At 37.9% G+C, this 17,924-nt stretch overlaps 2 protein-coding genes across 3 annotated transcripts; one reads left to right on the top strand and one right to left on the bottom strand.

The window, feature by feature from the left end:
- Window positions 1-4,245: 4,245 nt before the first annotated feature.
- Window positions 4,246-8,366, top strand: ATRZ-1C (RNA-binding (RRM/RBD/RNP motifs) family protein with retrovirus zinc finger-like domain-containing protein). 2 transcript variants are annotated; one of them, XM_089603322.1, is made up of 4 exons: window positions 4,246-4,345; window positions 4,474-4,611; window positions 7,287-7,762; window positions 7,947-8,366. In XM_089603322.1, exons 2-4 carry the CDS (start codon window positions 4,501-4,503, stop codon window positions 8,158-8,160), a joined length of 801 nt encoding a protein of 266 aa, XP_089459448.1. In that variant the 5' UTR covers window positions 4,246-4,345; window positions 4,474-4,500; the 3' UTR covers window positions 8,161-8,366. The 2 variants fall into 2 exon arrangements, with proteins under 2 accessions (XP_089459448.1, XP_089459446.1); XM_089603320.1 differs by having other exon boundaries at window positions 4,246-4,358.
- Window positions 8,367-16,215: 7,849 nt separating this feature from the next.
- Window positions 16,216-17,703, bottom strand: LOC149379102 (uncharacterized). The gene is made up of 4 exons (XM_089603955.1): window positions 16,899-17,703; window positions 16,706-16,833; window positions 16,560-16,635; window positions 16,216-16,472 (listed from the first exon to the last, which is right to left on the bottom strand). Exons 1-4 carry the CDS (start codon window positions 17,701-17,703, stop codon window positions 16,216-16,218), a joined length of 1,266 nt encoding a protein of 421 aa, XP_089460081.1.
- Between the last annotated feature and the right edge of the window lie 221 nt (window positions 17,704-17,924).

Raw genomic sequence — 17,924 nt, 5'->3', positions numbered from 1 at the left:
CGGGGATTCCCTAGGCGGCAATGACCTCCATCTCCATGTCAACAAATTTAGCAGATAATATATATCTCAAATTCTTAGTCCAGTGTGCAAAAACGCCGTTTATTTTGCTGAATTCTTCTCCTTCGCGTTATCTCTTGCTTCCATATGTGATGTGGAGTAAAAGTTTGAAGTTCTTAAGATCGAGTGAAATATCACATAATAACAAAATTGATAGGGTTTTCACTTTACAGTGTAATAAATAACGACTGTAAATTACTCGAGTGCGTGTATTACTTAATTACATTTGCATCCTGTAGCAATGATTAAATCTTAATATTAGTTGCTTTTCTACCAAGTTTAATTTTAAGTTTTTATCTTATATCCTAGAAGACTTTTTGTTCATTTTTGTTCAATTTTGTTGTTGTTTATTTTAAGTTATATGTGGTTCAAGGATTCAATGTCTTTTTCAATGCTATTTTGAGCTTTCAGATTTATTAAAAATCGATACGTTGATGAAAAACCGAACGAAATAATGTGGAAATTGAAAAAAAATCCAAACAAAAAAATACACTTCTCTTTCATATTTCTAACTATTAAAATAGATGATATTTTTCTAATAAAAAAACACATGAGATAAGATTATAAATAAATTTTTGAATCTATATAATACACAAGCAGTATGCCCCGCGCGTTGCTGCGGAATAATTAATATATTTTAGTATAGGGAATTTACACTAGTACAAAAAATAGCAACAGGTGCGACTTTTTTCGCACCCGAAAGTCAATTTTCGCACCCAATGATACCTTTGGGTGCGACTTTAGGTGCGACTTTTCCGCACCCGAAAGTCCGCACCTAAAAGTCTTAGGTGCGACATTTAGGTGCGAATTTTCGCACCCAAAATCGCACCCAAATAGTCACCAAAAATAAAAAAAAAAATGGCGACAATTAGGCCCTGGTTCTGTAGCTGTCCGGAGTCTTGAAGCCTCAAGAATTCGTGCCGAAACAAAAAATTATAGCCTGATTGTTTGTTCCTCAATATTATCAGTACACTAGATTTTCTTGTAGGCAAATGAAGCAACCAACCTTTTGCTCCAGAAACTTTCAGATTTGCATAAACAAAGGCAATGTAAATGTAGACAGAATACCGAACAAGGAAGAAAAAAAAACTCGCGACCTCAAATCAATACTTGGAACCAAATACTTGTCAAATAAGAATCTTGGCTCTCAATACTCTATCAATAACAGATCAACAAGGTATGAAATTACAACCAAGATAATATTACTGAGAGGCCTGGCTCTCGTTCTCTGGGTCGTTCTAGTGAAGCGGTGGGGTCAGAGCTTGTTGGTGGAGGACCGGGGTCGAAATCGTCCCGATCCAGTGCTCGAGCAGCAACGGGTTCCGAATAACTTCGTCGGCTCTTGAGCAAGCCTACGAGAGCGCCGAGTCGCAAGGTCTTCGAGTGAGAGGCGTGTTGGTGACGAACCCTTCGAACCCGCTCGGGACAACCCTAGACCGCGAAGAGATCGACCTCCTAATCGACTTCGCGTCCGACCGGGAAGTCCACCTCGTGAGCGACGAGATCTACTCCGGCACCGCCTTCGACGACGCCTCGTTCGTCAGCGTCGCGCGCCGAGGCTCTCTCCGACCGAGGAAACTTCTGGACTTTGCCGGTGGAAGGCGTTGTGCAAGCTCCAATGTGGTTGTGGAGTTCGTGAAGAAACTTGGGCTGTGGAGGTCGAAGATTGAAGATTCTGCAGAGGGAAAAAGTGAGAGAGGCGGAGAGAAATGAAGATCTGAATACCTAGAATGAAGATCCACTTTTTATAGAAATACCTAGAATTTAGGTGCGACTTTGTCGCACCCAAAAGTGTCATTAGGTGCGACAAAGTCGCACCCAAAGATCTGAATTGGACTTTTGGGTGCGAAAAGTCGCACCCAAAGATCTGAATTAGACTTTTGGGTAAAGTCGCACCCAAAGATAATGAACATAAATTAAAAAGTGGGAATCTCACGTAGAAAAAAGTGGGGGGAAAATCATGCCGCTCAAATTTTTTTTGACTTTTTAAGTCGCACCAAAACGTTTTGACTAACTTTTGGGTGCGACTTTTCGCACCCAAATTAAAAAAAATCAGCGAAATTTTTTAGTTGCTTCAATGTCTTTTGGATGCGACTTTTCGCACCCGAAAGTATTTTTTGGTGCGACTTTTAGGTGCGAAAAGTCGCACCCAAAAGTCATCCGCACCGAAAGACTGTATTTGTAGTAGTGTTAATATATAGAGACATGTCTAGAAATAGTTAGTTTTGAAAAAAAATATATTTAAAGTTTTTTAGAGACATTTTTATCTTTTTGATAAAAAAAAATTGATACGAATGAACACTACTTGTGTTTAGGGTCAAACCTCTTATTTTTTCTTTACGAAAAGTTTTTCTAAAAAAAAAGCAACAATGTTCGGTGAACATTGTTTTGTCGGTAGATGTCATTCTTCTACTATATATAGATATATATATATATATATATATTATATTTTATTATTTCTCTTCTAATATATTTTTTATTGTTTTTTTATAATATTTATCATATTTGTCCATATCAGTCGTTATTGAGAAGTTATAAACAACTATATAGAATATATCAATGAGATTATTCGGTATAGTGTTAAGCTGTCTACTATATAAGTGGGTGTCCCAAGTTTGATTACCACAACCTACATATGTCAATAATGAATCATGTTTTCAAGGGTTGGTGGTTCCCAGAAAAGTGCGCCTTCAAAACATTTATGTTGCTATCGTTTTATAAGGGTGCTTTTATCTTAATTTAAGTTTATTTTTCTTTCAGAGGTTGGTTTTAAGTATTGAATTCGAAAAAAAATAGAAAAATGCGATATCGGATTAGACCAAACTCGACAAGTGAAATTTGAAATCATTTATTGGTTTGGTCTAAAACTCATTGGTCCGGTCTGATTTACGATTTCACCGATTTCTTGTGCCGCCCTAAGATATGTTACTTAAACAAAGGAGTTGAAATTGAGTACGGTTAACTAGGATAATTAGAAAAAAAAAAACTCTTGATACTAAAAAGTGATACAACATGTGCTCTACATGGGTTTCGATGAGATCCAAGATTTGGTGGACGTTGCTGAAGAAAGTTAGTAACATTGCTTTGCGGATGATCAAGACACATTTTATATTCACTTAAGAGTCTTAAACAACACACTTTAGAAATCTTAAGAGGGTGGCATCTCTCAAGATATTTCTTACATGATTTATGAGCCCTTTTATATAGAAAACTACGAAAAGTGGGGACTTTACTTTCAGCGCTTGAGCTTTTGAATTTAGCTCGACTAGCCGATACACAAAATTTGAAACACCACTCGACCTCTTAGGGGAAGTGGCCGAGAACTTGGGGACTCGGTTCTCGAGTGCTTTAGCCTCTTTCATGAGACTTTCAAATGGGACTTTCGGATTTCTAGCAAATTCTTCGCAAGCTCTTTATCTTGGCCATTTAATTGATAACTTTGCGAATGAGACTTTTTGCCAAGCATTCATATTAAGCAAGTCATTTTCCTTTTATTCTTAAGGGACTTTATGACCTCTTTGTGAGACTGCACGAGATTTTCATGGAGAAAGATGAGATTCAAAGTTTAATCACGCTATTTAGTATGTATATAACTTGACATATAAATGATGTAATCATGTCGGTCGATTATGATAGGTCTTTGAAGACACTTTGATGGAAGCGTGTTTCGTTTGGATGAGATATTTACAATCAACATATAACCATTAGAAGGCTTTTTTTAACAATTCGTCGATTGAGTTTGTTGCTCGAATGTAGTTGTTTGGACGACGCCGACTTCCTCAATAAAAATTTCATGCAAGACACTCAATGCATCGCTTGTCATAGCTATTGTAAGTCTTTATTTTGTTTTGAGAGTCCTTAAATATTTTGGTCTTGTTTTAATGGAAGTTGACAAAGACATTTTGTTTTTTACGTATTTTTATGTTCCTAGGGTAAAACAAATTCTCCCAATTTTTTTTTTTATTGTTTTTTTTAAAGGGTTATTGTTTTGTTTTTGTGTGTAGGGTAATTGCACTATAAAAGGAAGATTAGAAGCTAAATTTCTCCAAATTTAGAAGTATATCGCCCAAAAGAGATATACTCGCAAAAAAAAAAAAAGAAAAAAAAAAGAAATTGAGGTACTAAATTGCTACCTTTGAGAACGTCGAGGGAGCATCATGCTAATTAACATATATATATAATATTTATTTGCCATTTTCTCGCAAACACAACGGCAAGCCTTGTCCACTCTCTTTTATTTCGTGACAGAGTTTCGCCTCAAAACCCTAAGCTCGGCGTCTCTAACATCGTTGAGTAACTGGGTAGCCCCTTTTGGTGAAATTATCGTATCAACTTCTTTTGCTTTCGAACCTTATCCTAGTTGTTTCATAGGGTTCCTGATATGGGGTTTTACTTGTCTATGGTGTTTTGACACAGACAAGTTGAGAAAAAAGTGCGCAAGTGATGGCTGGGAAGGGCGAGTATAGAATATTCGTCGGAGGCTTATCGTGGAACGTCACTGAAAGCCAGCTTGAAGATGGTTTTGCTCGTTTCGGGAAGATCGTCGAAGCTCAGGTACTTTTCCCCACTACCGTGTTCTGCGTCGCTTCATTTCCTTAACCTGTTTGGTTCTGGAATCTATTTTCAATAATAGTCATATATAAATAATAATCTGGTGATTTCACTAATAAAAAATACCTTTATTCCTTTTTTTGCGTTAGCAATCGGTCGAATTTCAAGTTCTTTAATGCCTCTAAATACTATTCATTTACAAAAGAAAGACACTAGGTTTTGAATACAGTTCATGCAAACTCTCTGAGTTACTAGTTTACAATGTTAACAGTTGATCTTTGATGGCTTGAACTAGTTTCTCTTCCTTGTGTCCTCATTTATATTTGTTGTCTGTCTCTGTTCGCGATTTAGGGTTTTCTTTTTCCTTCCTAATTTACTGATAGGCTATTTCTCGTTTGTTTCTTTTGACTTTGTGGATTGCGGGCTCTATGACCCTCTTACATGCTGTAGATGGGGTTCCCTTTTCTCTTTATGTTTTTTTAAGGAAGTGCGGCCACAAGTTGTTGGATGCCCAAATGAGATCTTCTGGTTACATCAATCGATATTTTGATTGACTTTTCCCTATAAAGATGGTCTGTGGGACTTTAGATATGGAGTTACTTGTTTTCGTCGCATTCATTTGGCTGGCAAGGTACTTTGGTTTTATCTGACGGAGGAGACCGAGCAGAGGATTAGGAATGGAGTTGCATTATTGAGTCAATTCTCTGTGGTTAACTTAAGTAGGGTTGTTTTTCCATCATAGCAGAATGTGCTTCTTGTTTGGATTTTGACAATTTATTGCTGGAAAATTAGTATCATCAGATCAAGACATGATAAACACATGATGTCTTGCAGTAGCAACCTTGTCATGTGCAAGTTCTTCCACATATTTTTGTTTGCACTGAGCATCACAGAAGTTGCATTTAGTAACTTATAAGTCATTAACTGCTACAACCTTTGAGTCTGTCGAGATTCTACTATCGAATCTTCTATGGGTTCTATATGTGGATATTCAGAGTTGTCGATCGAGTTTGAACGATTGACATGACAAATAGCGACAGGCTACTTCCGAGTTACATCCGATATTCATCATGTTCTCGCACTTTACTGTGGCTATGAGGTATGAGCAAAAGTTTTCTAAATTCTGAATCAATCTAGGTAGATAGTTTGATTCTTTTCAGACAACATATGAGAAAGAAATGTGCTCTTGTTTATCTGCCTTTCTATTCGCAAGATAAGATCTAATCAAGTAATCAGCGTGTTTGTTGATTTATTTTGCAACGCAGCAGTACAACAGTGTGTTGTGTTGGTGCATTTAGGATGACTCTCATCATAATCTTCGTGAAGGTTTGGTAGGGTTCTGTGGATGGCCTTGCGTTCGATGCGTTAGCTGGGTAGATTGTTTTACATCATTTTTTCGAGGTGTATAGATTCACCAATTCCCCTTTAGCCCCACTGCTTGTAGTTACCTCATCAATGCTCCTTCAGGTCCTCGGCTGTTTTTCCATCCATTTTTTGTTTTTTTGGTAGCCGCATAGACAGTTCAAAATACAGCAGAACACGAAGGTTTTTTGATGTTTACAAAAATTGAACGATCTACACGGTGGTTGGTGCTTCCGCTTTTCAGTTGTAGGGTATGTTTAACAGGAGCCAGGGTTGTAATGAGTCAGATCACTTAGAGGGTTTGAACTACATGCAGAAACTTTGGCCGGGTGTCTTTTTTGCAGATAAACAGGATAGTACTTTTCAATCACTTTGCTCGGAATATCGATGAAAGTAAAAGAACCCAAAGAGGAAAGTTGAGATAGGATTTTCAACTGGTGGCATTTTTTATGTGTATCTCCAGTACTAACAACAGCAAGAAATGCCTTCTTTATTTGTGATTTTGCCCTTTTTTTCGTCCTGGAAATTTCAATTTTTCGACTTCGAGACAGGTACTTGCTTGTTATGCATCATATGTTTTTCTTTTAGTATAAAAAAAGTTGTTTACCATAGGGTGGATTTTCCATTTTGGAAAATGAAGGGAGAAAAAGGGTTAAAGACTCTCATTCCATGCTATCCTGGAGCTGGGCAGTTTACTTGTACTTTTAGTAAGTCTTAAGACTAGCGAGATCGGCGTGCTATACGATTTAATAAACATTTCTGTTTTGGTCATAATCAGGTCTAGACTACAGGCAAAAGTTGTACTTCTCACGTACTTTTTGTTTAGTCTTTGATATTTGTTTGGCATACACACACATAAGCTGAGTTCTTTCTTCGGGGAATCTTCAATGGCATCACACAACAGTTTGAATGTATCTTGATCTGTCAGGTGTCTTTCGTTTGTGGAATGTGCCCTAAAAAGATGCTAAAAACTATCCTCTGTGTTTCCCACAAAGACCAATCCAATGTGGATTTGGTTATTCTCACAGCTTGTTCATATCCCAACTCAGTTACAGTCTTTGAAAGTTTTGATAAATATCCAACTTCATCATCGTTGTCGTCATTGGCTTGCCTTATTTGTCTCTGGCTGTAGTTCTATTATAAGATTGGTCAATTTGCTGAATGTTTTTCCTCAGGCATTACTTAAAATCTGAGTTGCTCGAGGTTTGGTTCTTCAGTTTGATATCAGTGATGAGAGGAAAGCTCGTCTGGGATTCACGTCTGATTACCCGTGCGATCATGTCTAGGCCTGAGCTGTGTTACTGGTAATCATGCAGATCATGCTGGAAAGAGGCACGAACCGGCCGCGCGGGTTTGGATTCATCACATTCGCCGATCGCCGCGGGATGGACGATGCAATCAGAGAGATGCACGGCCAGGAGTTTGGCGACCGCACAATATCCGTGAACAAGGCCCAGCCGAAAATGAACGACGACGACGGAGACCATGGAGGTTACCGAGGAAGCCTCCCGTCTGGTGGCAGGAAAAGCTACGGAGGAGATCGACCTGCCGGCCAAGACGACTGCTTTAAATGTGGCCGCCCGGGACACTGGGCCCGCGATTGCCCATCGGCCGCTGGTGGTGGTGGTGGTGGCCGCTTTCCCGATCGCTTTGGTGGTGGCTACGCGGATCGCTTCGGAGATCGTGATCGCTACATCGATGATCGTTACGATGCTGGTCGTTACGCCGAGAGGGACCGTTATGACATGAGAGACTCCAAATACGTCAGCCGTGACCGCTACGCTAGCGACAGGTACTATTATTATTATTAAAACACTATTGTGCCATTTCTAGTTGTAATATTTCCTTTCCCTATCATTATTCAAATTTTCGATTATCAGTTTCTATTTATCTGAACTTTAATAGTTTTCCTAGTTTTCTGTGCCCCAAATGATGGCCGTTTCTTTGTTATGATGATGAATATTCGTTGTGTGCAGGTACCAGCCAAGTGAGCGATTCGGAAGCGACAGGTACAGCGATGTTGATCGATACCCACCGATCGGTTACGAGAAAGAGAGAGGCTTTGACAGAGACGGTGGCCCACGAGACAGGTACGGCCGAAGCGAGGGAAGAAGCTACAGGAGCAGCAGGCCCACTCCGTACGACCGTCCCAGCCGCGCGGCCCGCCCGTCTTCCTTCGAACGCTACTAACCTCTCTTCGCTTGTAACTAATTAACATGCAAATTTAGGACCCGTGGTTTTTGGGTTTTGTTAGGATGGAGGCTTAGCTTTGCTTTAGTTTGAAAGGGCTGAGCATTTATGGATGCTTGTGAACTAGTGTTTTGCCTCCGCCATGGCCTGATTTATTTTGTTATGTTTCCGAAAGAGAATGAACGCTTTTTTTGCGTGTTCACATTTGTCCACGACCACCACAATCCACCTCAGCCACAGCCTGCTGATTTTGGTATTCAAGTGCAAGCTTAGTACCGAGTTGGCAACCCCTTTCTAATTTCCCTAGCTATTTCGCCATTACTGAAGACTGATTATGGGTGGCTCTTTTGGTCCATGCGAAAGATAACTTTTCCTTCTCTGGAGACCATTGGCCCAGTTGGGGTTCTGGTTGTTTGAGATGGAACTGTTGGAATGGATGAGAATTCTTGGCTACAAAAAGATCTTTTGGAAAAACTGCTCCTTGATCCACGTCACTGGCGTCGGAGAGCACACTATCAGGACGATATTTATATATGTGTATATATATAGAGAGAGATTTTCGCAACGTTGAGATATTCGTAATAGGGTTCGCTAATCAATAGTAAATGTTACGGTTGAAAGAACGTGCAGAACAATTGAGGTTGATTTTCTACTATTGAATTTCTGCATACACTCGTACATCGTATCCGTGATTCTATTGATGAAGTTGGATCTGACGGGGCGATCAAGTAGACGCATCGACATATGAAATGTTGATGATAAAACTAGAAAAAAAAGGAAGTAATTTATAGAGGAATGTCATTTATCACGGTACACCATACACCAGTCTTGCAGCGTAAATCATTTTTATGCCATATGCCCAGTGTGCTATGCAACGAAATTTTAACTGTGATATTATATTATTCTCCAACTCATATGGCCTCTGTTCAAACTGCGAGCATGAAAAAAAGCGAGAAACATAAAATCTAGCTTACATTGATTGTGGTCCATCTCTTTTCACTGTAAATTACTTGTCATTCTTTTTGAAAAAAAGAGGAAATATGCTTTATGTTAGAACATTCACCGCGGATCAGTAGTCAGATTTCACCAATAATTAAAAGAAAATGAATAGTCTGACTTCTGAAAATTTTAATCAGCCAAATTGATCTGGTGACCATCCGACTTCTCACCGGTGGCGGTTTAAAAATGAGGGTGTTTTAATAGTTGACTAAAATTTTAGTGTAAATTCGTTTATATGAATTACTCATATTTATGTCAATATGTCTTCAATATAAGAGCTCAATAAAATTGACAAATCATTAGGCAAGAGAAATAGAATGATAATATGAGCTCATTTTTTTGTTAATTTCACGATGGTTAGTTTTCTCAATCCGACTTGAACATTTTCCAATTATGTATATATTTTAAGAGCTAAATATATAGAAAATAAATTAATTATTATTACATGGAAAACGGTGACGAGCCATTTCATGAACGACTCGCATAGGCACATCATTCGCCGAAAAAAAAAGAAAAAATGGCATGAACTAGCCAATTCAAACTATGGCTTTTGCAAAATAGCCATAGTTTCATTAGGTTAGGCAAAATAGCCACCTCTAATAGGAAGAAAAAAAAAAAGATAATCCACAGAACGAAGAAGAACGCAGGCACCGCCGCCAGATTTTTCCAAGAGCTCTTCTCTGCAACTTCGGACTCATCACTCCGAAGAAGAACGCCGGCACCGCCGCCGGAGGCAAAGTCCGACGAACCTTTCCAACGAGGAAGCCCTCCTCGTCGCCGTAGCGTGACGGAGGCAAAGTCCGACGAACCTTTCCAGCGAGGAAGCCCTCTTCGTCGCCGTAGAGTGACGGAGAGTCCCGAATCTCCGTCGATCTCCTCGCCTTCGCCGCCGTGACGGAGAGTCCGACGGGAGATAAGATCTGTGCGATTGCGGTGACTGGAAGGAGGTCTGAGAAGTTGGAGATCGGAGAAGGTCGAGGATTAAATTTTAAGACTGAATAAAATCCCTGGATTAAATTTAATCCAGAAATCCTGTCGGGAATCCTGCCTGGATTAATCACAGTTTGGCTATTTTGCTTATACTTGATAAATTTTGGCTATTTTGCAAATCCTTAAGTTGTATTTGGCCATTTAGCCGCTTGAGCAAAAAAAAAATGTCAACTACTTGTACACCATTTTAGATTTTAATTATTACACGTTTTTGTCATCGGTGCAAGCGAAGCTAGAGTTTTCTCTAGTTCAATCAACACATTTTATTTCGATTTAAGTCCACATATCTGGCTAGAGTATTTTTTATTTTTATTTTTTATTTATTTTATTTTTACAATCGAGTGATCCTAGTGTCGACACATATTGGTGACCAGGACACATTTTGGTGAGGGTTTTTCTTCCTCCTTTTTTAGCTTCCGTTTCAAGTTTCAAGTTTCAACGTGTAAATGCATTGACTTGTCCTTACCGTGTGTGTGACATTTCTATAATCGTCAATCTAGAAGATCTTGATTTGCTTTATCTTTTAAAACAAAAAGGATGGGGCGGTATTTAAAACTTTCTATTAACACACTTCCTATTAATTACACCGAAGAATTTGTTGCAACTAGTTGATCTCATATATATATATATATATATATATATATATATTTTAAATTATAATCAAAATTTTATTTTATTAAGAAAATAGTCTATCAGCCCGAAGTCAATTAAATTAATTAAAACAGTTAATTTAATTTACTTAACCCATACCAAAGTAAATTGAATGAACTAAAACAGTTAATTTAATTTACTTCGGTCTAGTGGACAATTTTCTTAATAAAATAAAACTTTGACTATTTTTTAAAATGAGGGTGGACTATTGGGCTACTGGACTAATTGTCTCAATCAAGGATTGACTTCCCGGGGGTTCCGGTCGGGATCCCCTGAACCGGAGGGGACCGGGACGGGACTTGCAGAAACCGGTCCCGTGAATTGAACTCGGTCGAATCCCGGCCAGATCCCGTGAATCCCGGTGTTTCTGGTGTGCGTACCACCGGATCCCGCTCAGTGGAAGCCATCTTTGTCTAGATCCCAGGGAACCCGAGAGGTATCCCGAGGAATCCGAGAGGTATCATCCGAGTTTTTCATTTTTTAGGATTTTTTTTCAATTTTTTCTTATGAATTGATGATTATTGTGATGATATTGTTGAATTTTAATTAATTTCGAGATTAATTGATTATTGTCATGATAAAGTTGAATTAAAATGTTTATTACAATTAATTTGATGATTATTGTGATGGTTATGTTGATTTTTGTCATATGAATTGATGATTATTGTGATGATATTGTATTTTGTTTAAGAACTCAGTTTATGTTTGGTATGAACCTTTGTTTGAAGTATGAACTATGAAAACTATTTTTATTATTGTAAAATATTTGTCTGAATCCCTCTCGGGTTCCTACATTTTTTGTCGGGTTCCTCTCCGGTAAACGGGTTCCTACCGGTACCGGTTTCCTTTTTTTTTTTTTTTTTTTTTTTTTTCCTGAATCCCCCTCGGTTTCCTCTTCGGTAAGCAGTATCCCCCCAAAATTGGGGTCCCGGTACGATAACGGTAACGGTACGGCGATCCTTGGTCTCAATTACATCCTTAATTTAATTTTTTCTATTATATGTATGTACATAATAGCTCATTTTAACAAACTTATTGGAACAACAATTTTTTTTTCCCCATTTTAGTTACTTGAGTGAGGCAATTACATGTTAGTTTTAAATTTGATGGGTTTTTTTTTTTTTTTTTTTTCGTGTTAAATTCAAATAGCTGTCTAATAATTATGAACGTGCACTATCTTGTAAAATTTCAAATTTAAAATAATTAGGCTGCAATGTTTGTTTATTATGTTCTCATATATTCCCTTTTTCTTTTGAACATTGGTATATTCAAGTGACTTGCTTTCTTCTTGAGTACTAAATGTATCAACGGACTGAATGGTGGCTTACTCGTTTGCGTGACCTACAAATTTCTTGGTAGAGCTCTAATAAACATCTGAAGATTGGTTTTACACGTGATATAAGAGCTTCAACTAAGCTGAGGTGTGGCTAACAAGGGCGTCATTCCCCAAAAGATTAGCAAATTAACAATTTATGAGAATTTAATAAATGGTCAAAGTAGTACTCTAAACAAAACCATTTTTGTCTCAAGGCAATCTCGTTGTTGTTACGTGTATTGTTGGCTTATTTTTTAGTGCAAATTTGTTTGGCAGGATGTCTTGCAACACGCTCCAAGATATGTTGAGACATCTTGACCACTGTGTGTAGAATTTTATTTCTGGCAAATTTCCTGTTTTACCAAAATGCTTCGGGGAAGACCCTCTACATTTATGTTCTCTGCGTGAATGAGAAAGTGAACCCTAATTCAGCTTCCAGATGTGTTGACTACTATAAAGCCAAAGGTTTCACCCTAGTAGTCTTGACGCATTCATTCGCACTTTTAGGGTTATTAGACGTGCACAATCGACGGACTGAGAAGCTATTTGTGTGATGTGTGTGGTTTGATTCTTTAGACACTATTCCAGATATATTGAGTGTTAGAGAGTTGTGTGGGTTCTATGATTTTGTGATTGAAGTTTTCACGAGCATTGACAATATTGAAGAATAACAAACAATGAGAGAGTGTTTGAGAGTGGAATTGAGGGGATCTCGGATCCAGGGGAAACCTGAGTTGGAATTCACGGGTAGTAATAGGAAAAAGGTCTTGAAGAGAGGATCGTTCATATAAGTCCATTGTTGTACTATTGACTTCGTATAGTGAACTTTTGTTTTACTAGGCCCACTTTTCTACAAAGTAGACGACGTTGCACCGAACTTGGTTATCATTCTTTGTGTCATTTACATTTACGCAATGTTTTATATTTGTCCATCTATTGCATCGGAACAGATTGTCGCATACATTGACTCTACAGTGTGTGCGACATCTTGTCTCTGATTAAACATAATTTTACTCGTAATGGATACCATTTTAATAAGTGTTTGAAAGCACAATGAAAAGAGTTTCATGTTAGTTTAAAAGGCCCATCATTGTTCAATAAAATAACCATGGTGATGTACCTGTGTTTAAGAGTCATAATTTTGTGGGCAGAATCTCCCAATAGATGCTTGAGGCCGCGACTCACAATAAGTGCTCCACAAATTAATTAACGTAAATTTATTTAAAAATGAACAGCTAAATCATCATTTATTCTGTTACACTTACACATATTACTATCGAATAAATATTTTTTTCCTGTTAATTGCAACATTAAGTTTTCTTTTGCATGATTTTGATCCAGACAACTTAGCATATTATATATATATACATATATATATTATATATATATATATATACATATATATATATATACATATATATATATAAACACCCCAATATTTTAAAGGACAATTAGACTAGAAGTTCAATAGCCCATTTTTTTTTTTAAAAGTAGCAAAAGTTCCATTTTATTAAAATAAAAAGTATCACATCAAGCTCACAGTAAATTAATTAACTAAATAATAAATTAAATTTACTGCGAGTCTAATGGACTATATTTTTTTAATAAAACTTTGGCTAAAATTTTAAGAAGAATCAGAAGAATAATGATTAGTTGCGATAAATTTTTGATATTTTAATGTATAGGTTTACTCTGCATTCAACAAGACCCATTAAAAAAGGGATTAAAAAAGTGCTCAACTACCATAACATAGTACTATAATGTAGGCATCTCACTTATCAAGTGATTAGTTATTGGGTGCCTTATTAAATTCCAAATATATGATAGTTTATCTTTATTTATTGCATTTGAATTATACTTGCATTTATATATAATCTCTCTCTCTCTCTCTCTCTCTCTCTCTCTCTCTCCCTCTCTCTCTCTCTCTATATATATATATCAATAAACTCTCTATATTTTTTTCCTTTCTCAGATATACACATATATATTATTTATTTTTCACTTATTTTTCTCCCTCAGCAGAAAACAAAGAAACTCGGACTTAGGTGTCGTGTTCGGAATTCGGATTGAGTGGGTCGTTAGCCAATTTTTTCTTCAGAACACTTTTTCACCTGAGAACGACGTGTATGACAAAAGGTCTTCATTTCCATATGACCACAAACTCTTTGAATATAATAATCCATTTTCAACCCACAAATCTATATAGTTTCTTTCTATGCATCTCCCATGGACCATGGAGAGAACTTTAATATTTCAAAGGGAAAATATGAAGAGTATCCATGTTTAATCGAAATGCGAGATTCATCATCTCTATTTCTAGAAATATAAGATATATTCATTCAGTTTAATATAACTGACATATACATCCCATAAAAAATGTTATATTACAAATATCACATTTTTTCGTTTATTTTTTACAAAAAAATAATTTGAACTCCCCAAAATACCATTAATGAAATAAATTTTTATTTTCTATTCTATATACAAAAAAATTAAATTAAAAAATTTCTTTATAAAAAGTTAAGGGTTTTTTTTTATAAAAAATTAAGGATTTCTTTTATAAAAAGTTAAGGATTTCTTTAAAAAAATTTTAATGAAAAAAAATGCAATTTACAAATATTGATTTTTTTTAGAATGTAGGGTTATTTACCAAAGTTAAATAATCTCTGAGAAAATTTAATGCTTAGAGAATTCTAAACCTAACCAAACCATACAAATTTACTCAATTTATAATTATTGAACAACCAAATAATCCTAAAAAAATAAACCTAAGTAATTTGAATTACTTACTTTTTAGAGTTATTGACGGCAAAAATACTCAATATTTTCGATTTTGTGAATTTTAATACTTAATCTTTAAAAATTATGAAAAAAATATTCAATGTTAAAATGTTGTGTCTCCGTTACTACTTGAGCATTAAATTTAGATGAGTGACATGTGTTAACAGTCAGGTAATTTTGATAAATAATAATAATAATAATAATTTATTTTTATTATGTTTAAACCAAGGAATCGAATACCGTTACCGATGCCTTACCGGGACTCCGATTTTGATGGGTTCCCGGGAGAAGCCATTGACTTACCGGGGTATCCAGTGAAACCGAGGGTAAACTGTGCCGGTGAACTTACCGTTACCGATGTGATTTACCGGCAAATACCGGACTTACCGATGGGGTATTCAGTGAACAACAAATTTATATAATGTCATACATATTACATACCATAGGCTAAAAAAGAAAATAGTTTACAGTATTGTTATTACATACCATATGCTAAAAACGAAAATAGTTTACAATATCTTTATTACATACCATAGGCTAAAAATGACTACTCCGGTAATATCCCTCGACTAACGGTCATACAATAATCGTACCAACTCAAAAACTGAGCGTATGCAGTTTGGTACGTCTCCAAATGGTAGTCGTATTCCCATTGCGTCATACCTGTAGAGAAAGAGTATGCGGGATAACCTTGTTGCGGTCGGACTGGGGTCATGATGATTTGTGGTGGTGGAGAATAGTTGTTGTTGCGGTAAGAGGAAAACCCTTCATAATACTGGTACCCCGTGTCTTGAGGAGTAATTGTCACCGATCCAAAGTTGGTCAATAAATCATCAACGTCATTGCTAGACGTAAATGACATGGCATCATTCATTCCTCCACCTTGGCCGCCCCCATAACCTGTGTAAAAAAAAAGTCGGGTGAAAACGGTTATAGTCTTCTTCACTTGGTACGTATCCACCGCCACCACCACCGACACTGTAGGAGCCTCCACGTTCGTCCCCACTACCACCAGCACCACTAGAGCCATAGTCACCACCACCACCGTAGGTACCTCGATCGCCACCACCCCCTCCACCTCCATCACCCCCTCCACCATCACCGCCCTCACCGTCATCGAAATCAGAACTGTGGCTAGATTCACGTTGAGGAAGAACTTCTTCCTCTAACACGCGCTCCGGATCAAGTCCAAGCTCTCGGGCCGTCTGAGCTACCGTCGGATTCGGGTTCTGGTTGATGTCATCCAGTGAAACCGAGTCAATCCACCAAAACATTTCATCGTCTCCTTCATTATCATGACGCAAAGCTCAAAAGCTCTTTCAATGATATCCAAAGGATCCATCGGGGTTGTCGTGGATCCGGGTCAGTTCTCTGATTTGCAGCTTCATGTTGTACGAGCAGAAGACAAGCTTCTCTAGCCTCTTATATGCTACGCGATTCCTTTGTTTGGTGTGGATCAAGGCGAAAGTGCTCCAATTTCTCTCGCAAGCAGATGATGATGTCGTCTGAGACAAAATTGGAATGGTCAACGCTTGCAACGTCGGCGTCCAGTTCCCATAACATTCCCACCATTCAGCTGTAATCATGTCACAATAAGTCATATAACTTCATCTTATTAGAATCCATGGCATAATCTTCATATAACAGTATACGTAACACTTACTTGCACACAACGTCCCTCGTGCCGAGATAGCACTTCTTTGTGCGAAGTGCCCTCTAGCTTCTCGGAATGCGATCAACTATAATAGATAATGTCGATGTGAGTACAGGTTCTACAACTCATTGAATAATATAGGTTCAAGATTATACCTCTCTACCCAGTGAAGCACCATCTAACTCATGATGCAGCTTATCAAACACCTTCGTGACAGCCGCCATATGCATGTTATCCATTACTACATCCGGGTTATATTGCAACTTCGGATTGAGAAAGAAAGCTGCAAGAGAAGCACGTGTTACAAAAAAGGAAAAGGTTAATGAATTATTGCGAGATGTAGTTCACCTGCAACATGTAATGGATGACACATCTGACTAGTCCATCTACGCTCCACGATGTCAAGAACCCATTTCTTGCCGTTGAGCACCAACAACTTCTTCTTCATCTCGTGGAACACGTAGTACAATAGACCCATCGTCGGATGCACTTTGGTATCAACCAATCGAAGAGTGGTGTAAATAGGCTCAAAAATTGCACACAACTCATCGACAGATTGACAAAACGGCGGGTTCAAAACGGTCTCGGTAATGGATTTCCCGGCAGGCGTTGGGCTCAATCTGTCATCGTCCCACCACTGACTAGTGAACAACGACCTCAACGCGGCTCTTTTCTCTCGGAGACTTCTTAGGGTGAGGTAGTTCGTAGCAAATCGTGTTGCCCCTAGACGGATGATTTCACCTGGGGCCACTTCTCGTAGCTTGGCCAACACCGCGCCGTGGTTGTAGATAAACTTTGTCGCGTCCCTCGCAGCTTTGATTGTCCCTTTTACTGAGTCTCTCTTTCCAATGTCTTCAAACATCAGATCCAAGCAATGTGCGGCACAAGGTGTCCAATACACATTCTGACGTCGACACAATTTTTGCCCAGCACTCTTGTAGTTGGCGCCATTGTCGGTGACTACTTGGACAACAATATGTCTCCCGAGCACATCCTTTAGTATCGAGTAGATGTAGTCTACATTCTTGACATTCTTCGATGCGTCTATGAACTTCAAGAACACAGTCGCACCAGCGCAATAGACCATTATGTTGATGATACTCAATTTGGTCGGCCCTGTCCAACCATCAGCCAGTATCGTGCATCCATACATCTTTCAACGCTTTTTCTGCTCTTCCACAAAGTTGTCGGCATCTACGAACTCCATCTCGAGGTACTTGTTGTAAACTTCGTACGCCGATGGGAGAGGAATCTTAGGACATACAATACACATGAACATCATATTCCAAACATAAATATCTTAATACAAGTACAACAAGTGTGAGAATTACCGAGATCTTGAACCGTCACAATCATGTTTTTGAATTCATGACT

This window comes from Urtica dioica, chromosome 12 (assembly GCF_054948205.1).
Source record: "Urtica dioica subsp. dioica isolate 48M chromosome 12, U.dioica_male_clone48M_v1_H2, whole genome shotgun sequence".
NCBI classification, from domain to species: domain Eukaryota; kingdom Viridiplantae; phylum Streptophyta; class Magnoliopsida; order Rosales; family Urticaceae; genus Urtica; species Urtica dioica.
Note: the sequence above shows the minus strand (reverse complement) of the source record. Positions and strands in the feature narration are given on the sequence as shown.

What these genes read in the sequence shown, in the direction of transcription:
- ATRZ-1C (XM_089603322.1), top strand. Translation starts at nt 4,501, where the DNA reads ATGGCTGGGAAGGGCGAGTATAGAATATTCGTCGGAGGCTTATCGTGG. An exon ending in GGAAGATCGTCGAAGCTCAG is followed by an intron (nt 4,612 to 7,286) that starts GTACTTTTCCCC and finishes GTAATCATGCAG; the next exon opens with ATCATGCTGGAAAGAGGCAC. An exon ending in GACCGCTACGCTAGCGACAG is followed by an intron (nt 7,763 to 7,946) that starts GTACTATTATTA and finishes CGTTGTGTGCAG; the next exon opens with GTACCAGCCAAGTGAGCGAT.
- LOC149379102 (XM_089603955.1), bottom strand. Translation starts at nt 17,703, where the DNA reads ATGTATGGATGCACGATACTGGCTGATGGTTGGACAGGGCCGACCAAA. An exon ending in TCATCCATTACATGTTGCAG is followed by an intron (nt 16,834 to 16,898) that starts GTGAACTACATC and finishes CTTCTCTTGCAG; the next exon opens with CTTTCTTTCTCAATCCGAAG. An exon ending in GTGCTTCACTGGGTAGAGAG is followed by an intron (nt 16,636 to 16,705) that starts GTATAATCTTGA and finishes TATCTATTATAG; the next exon opens with TTGATCGCATTCCGAGAAGC.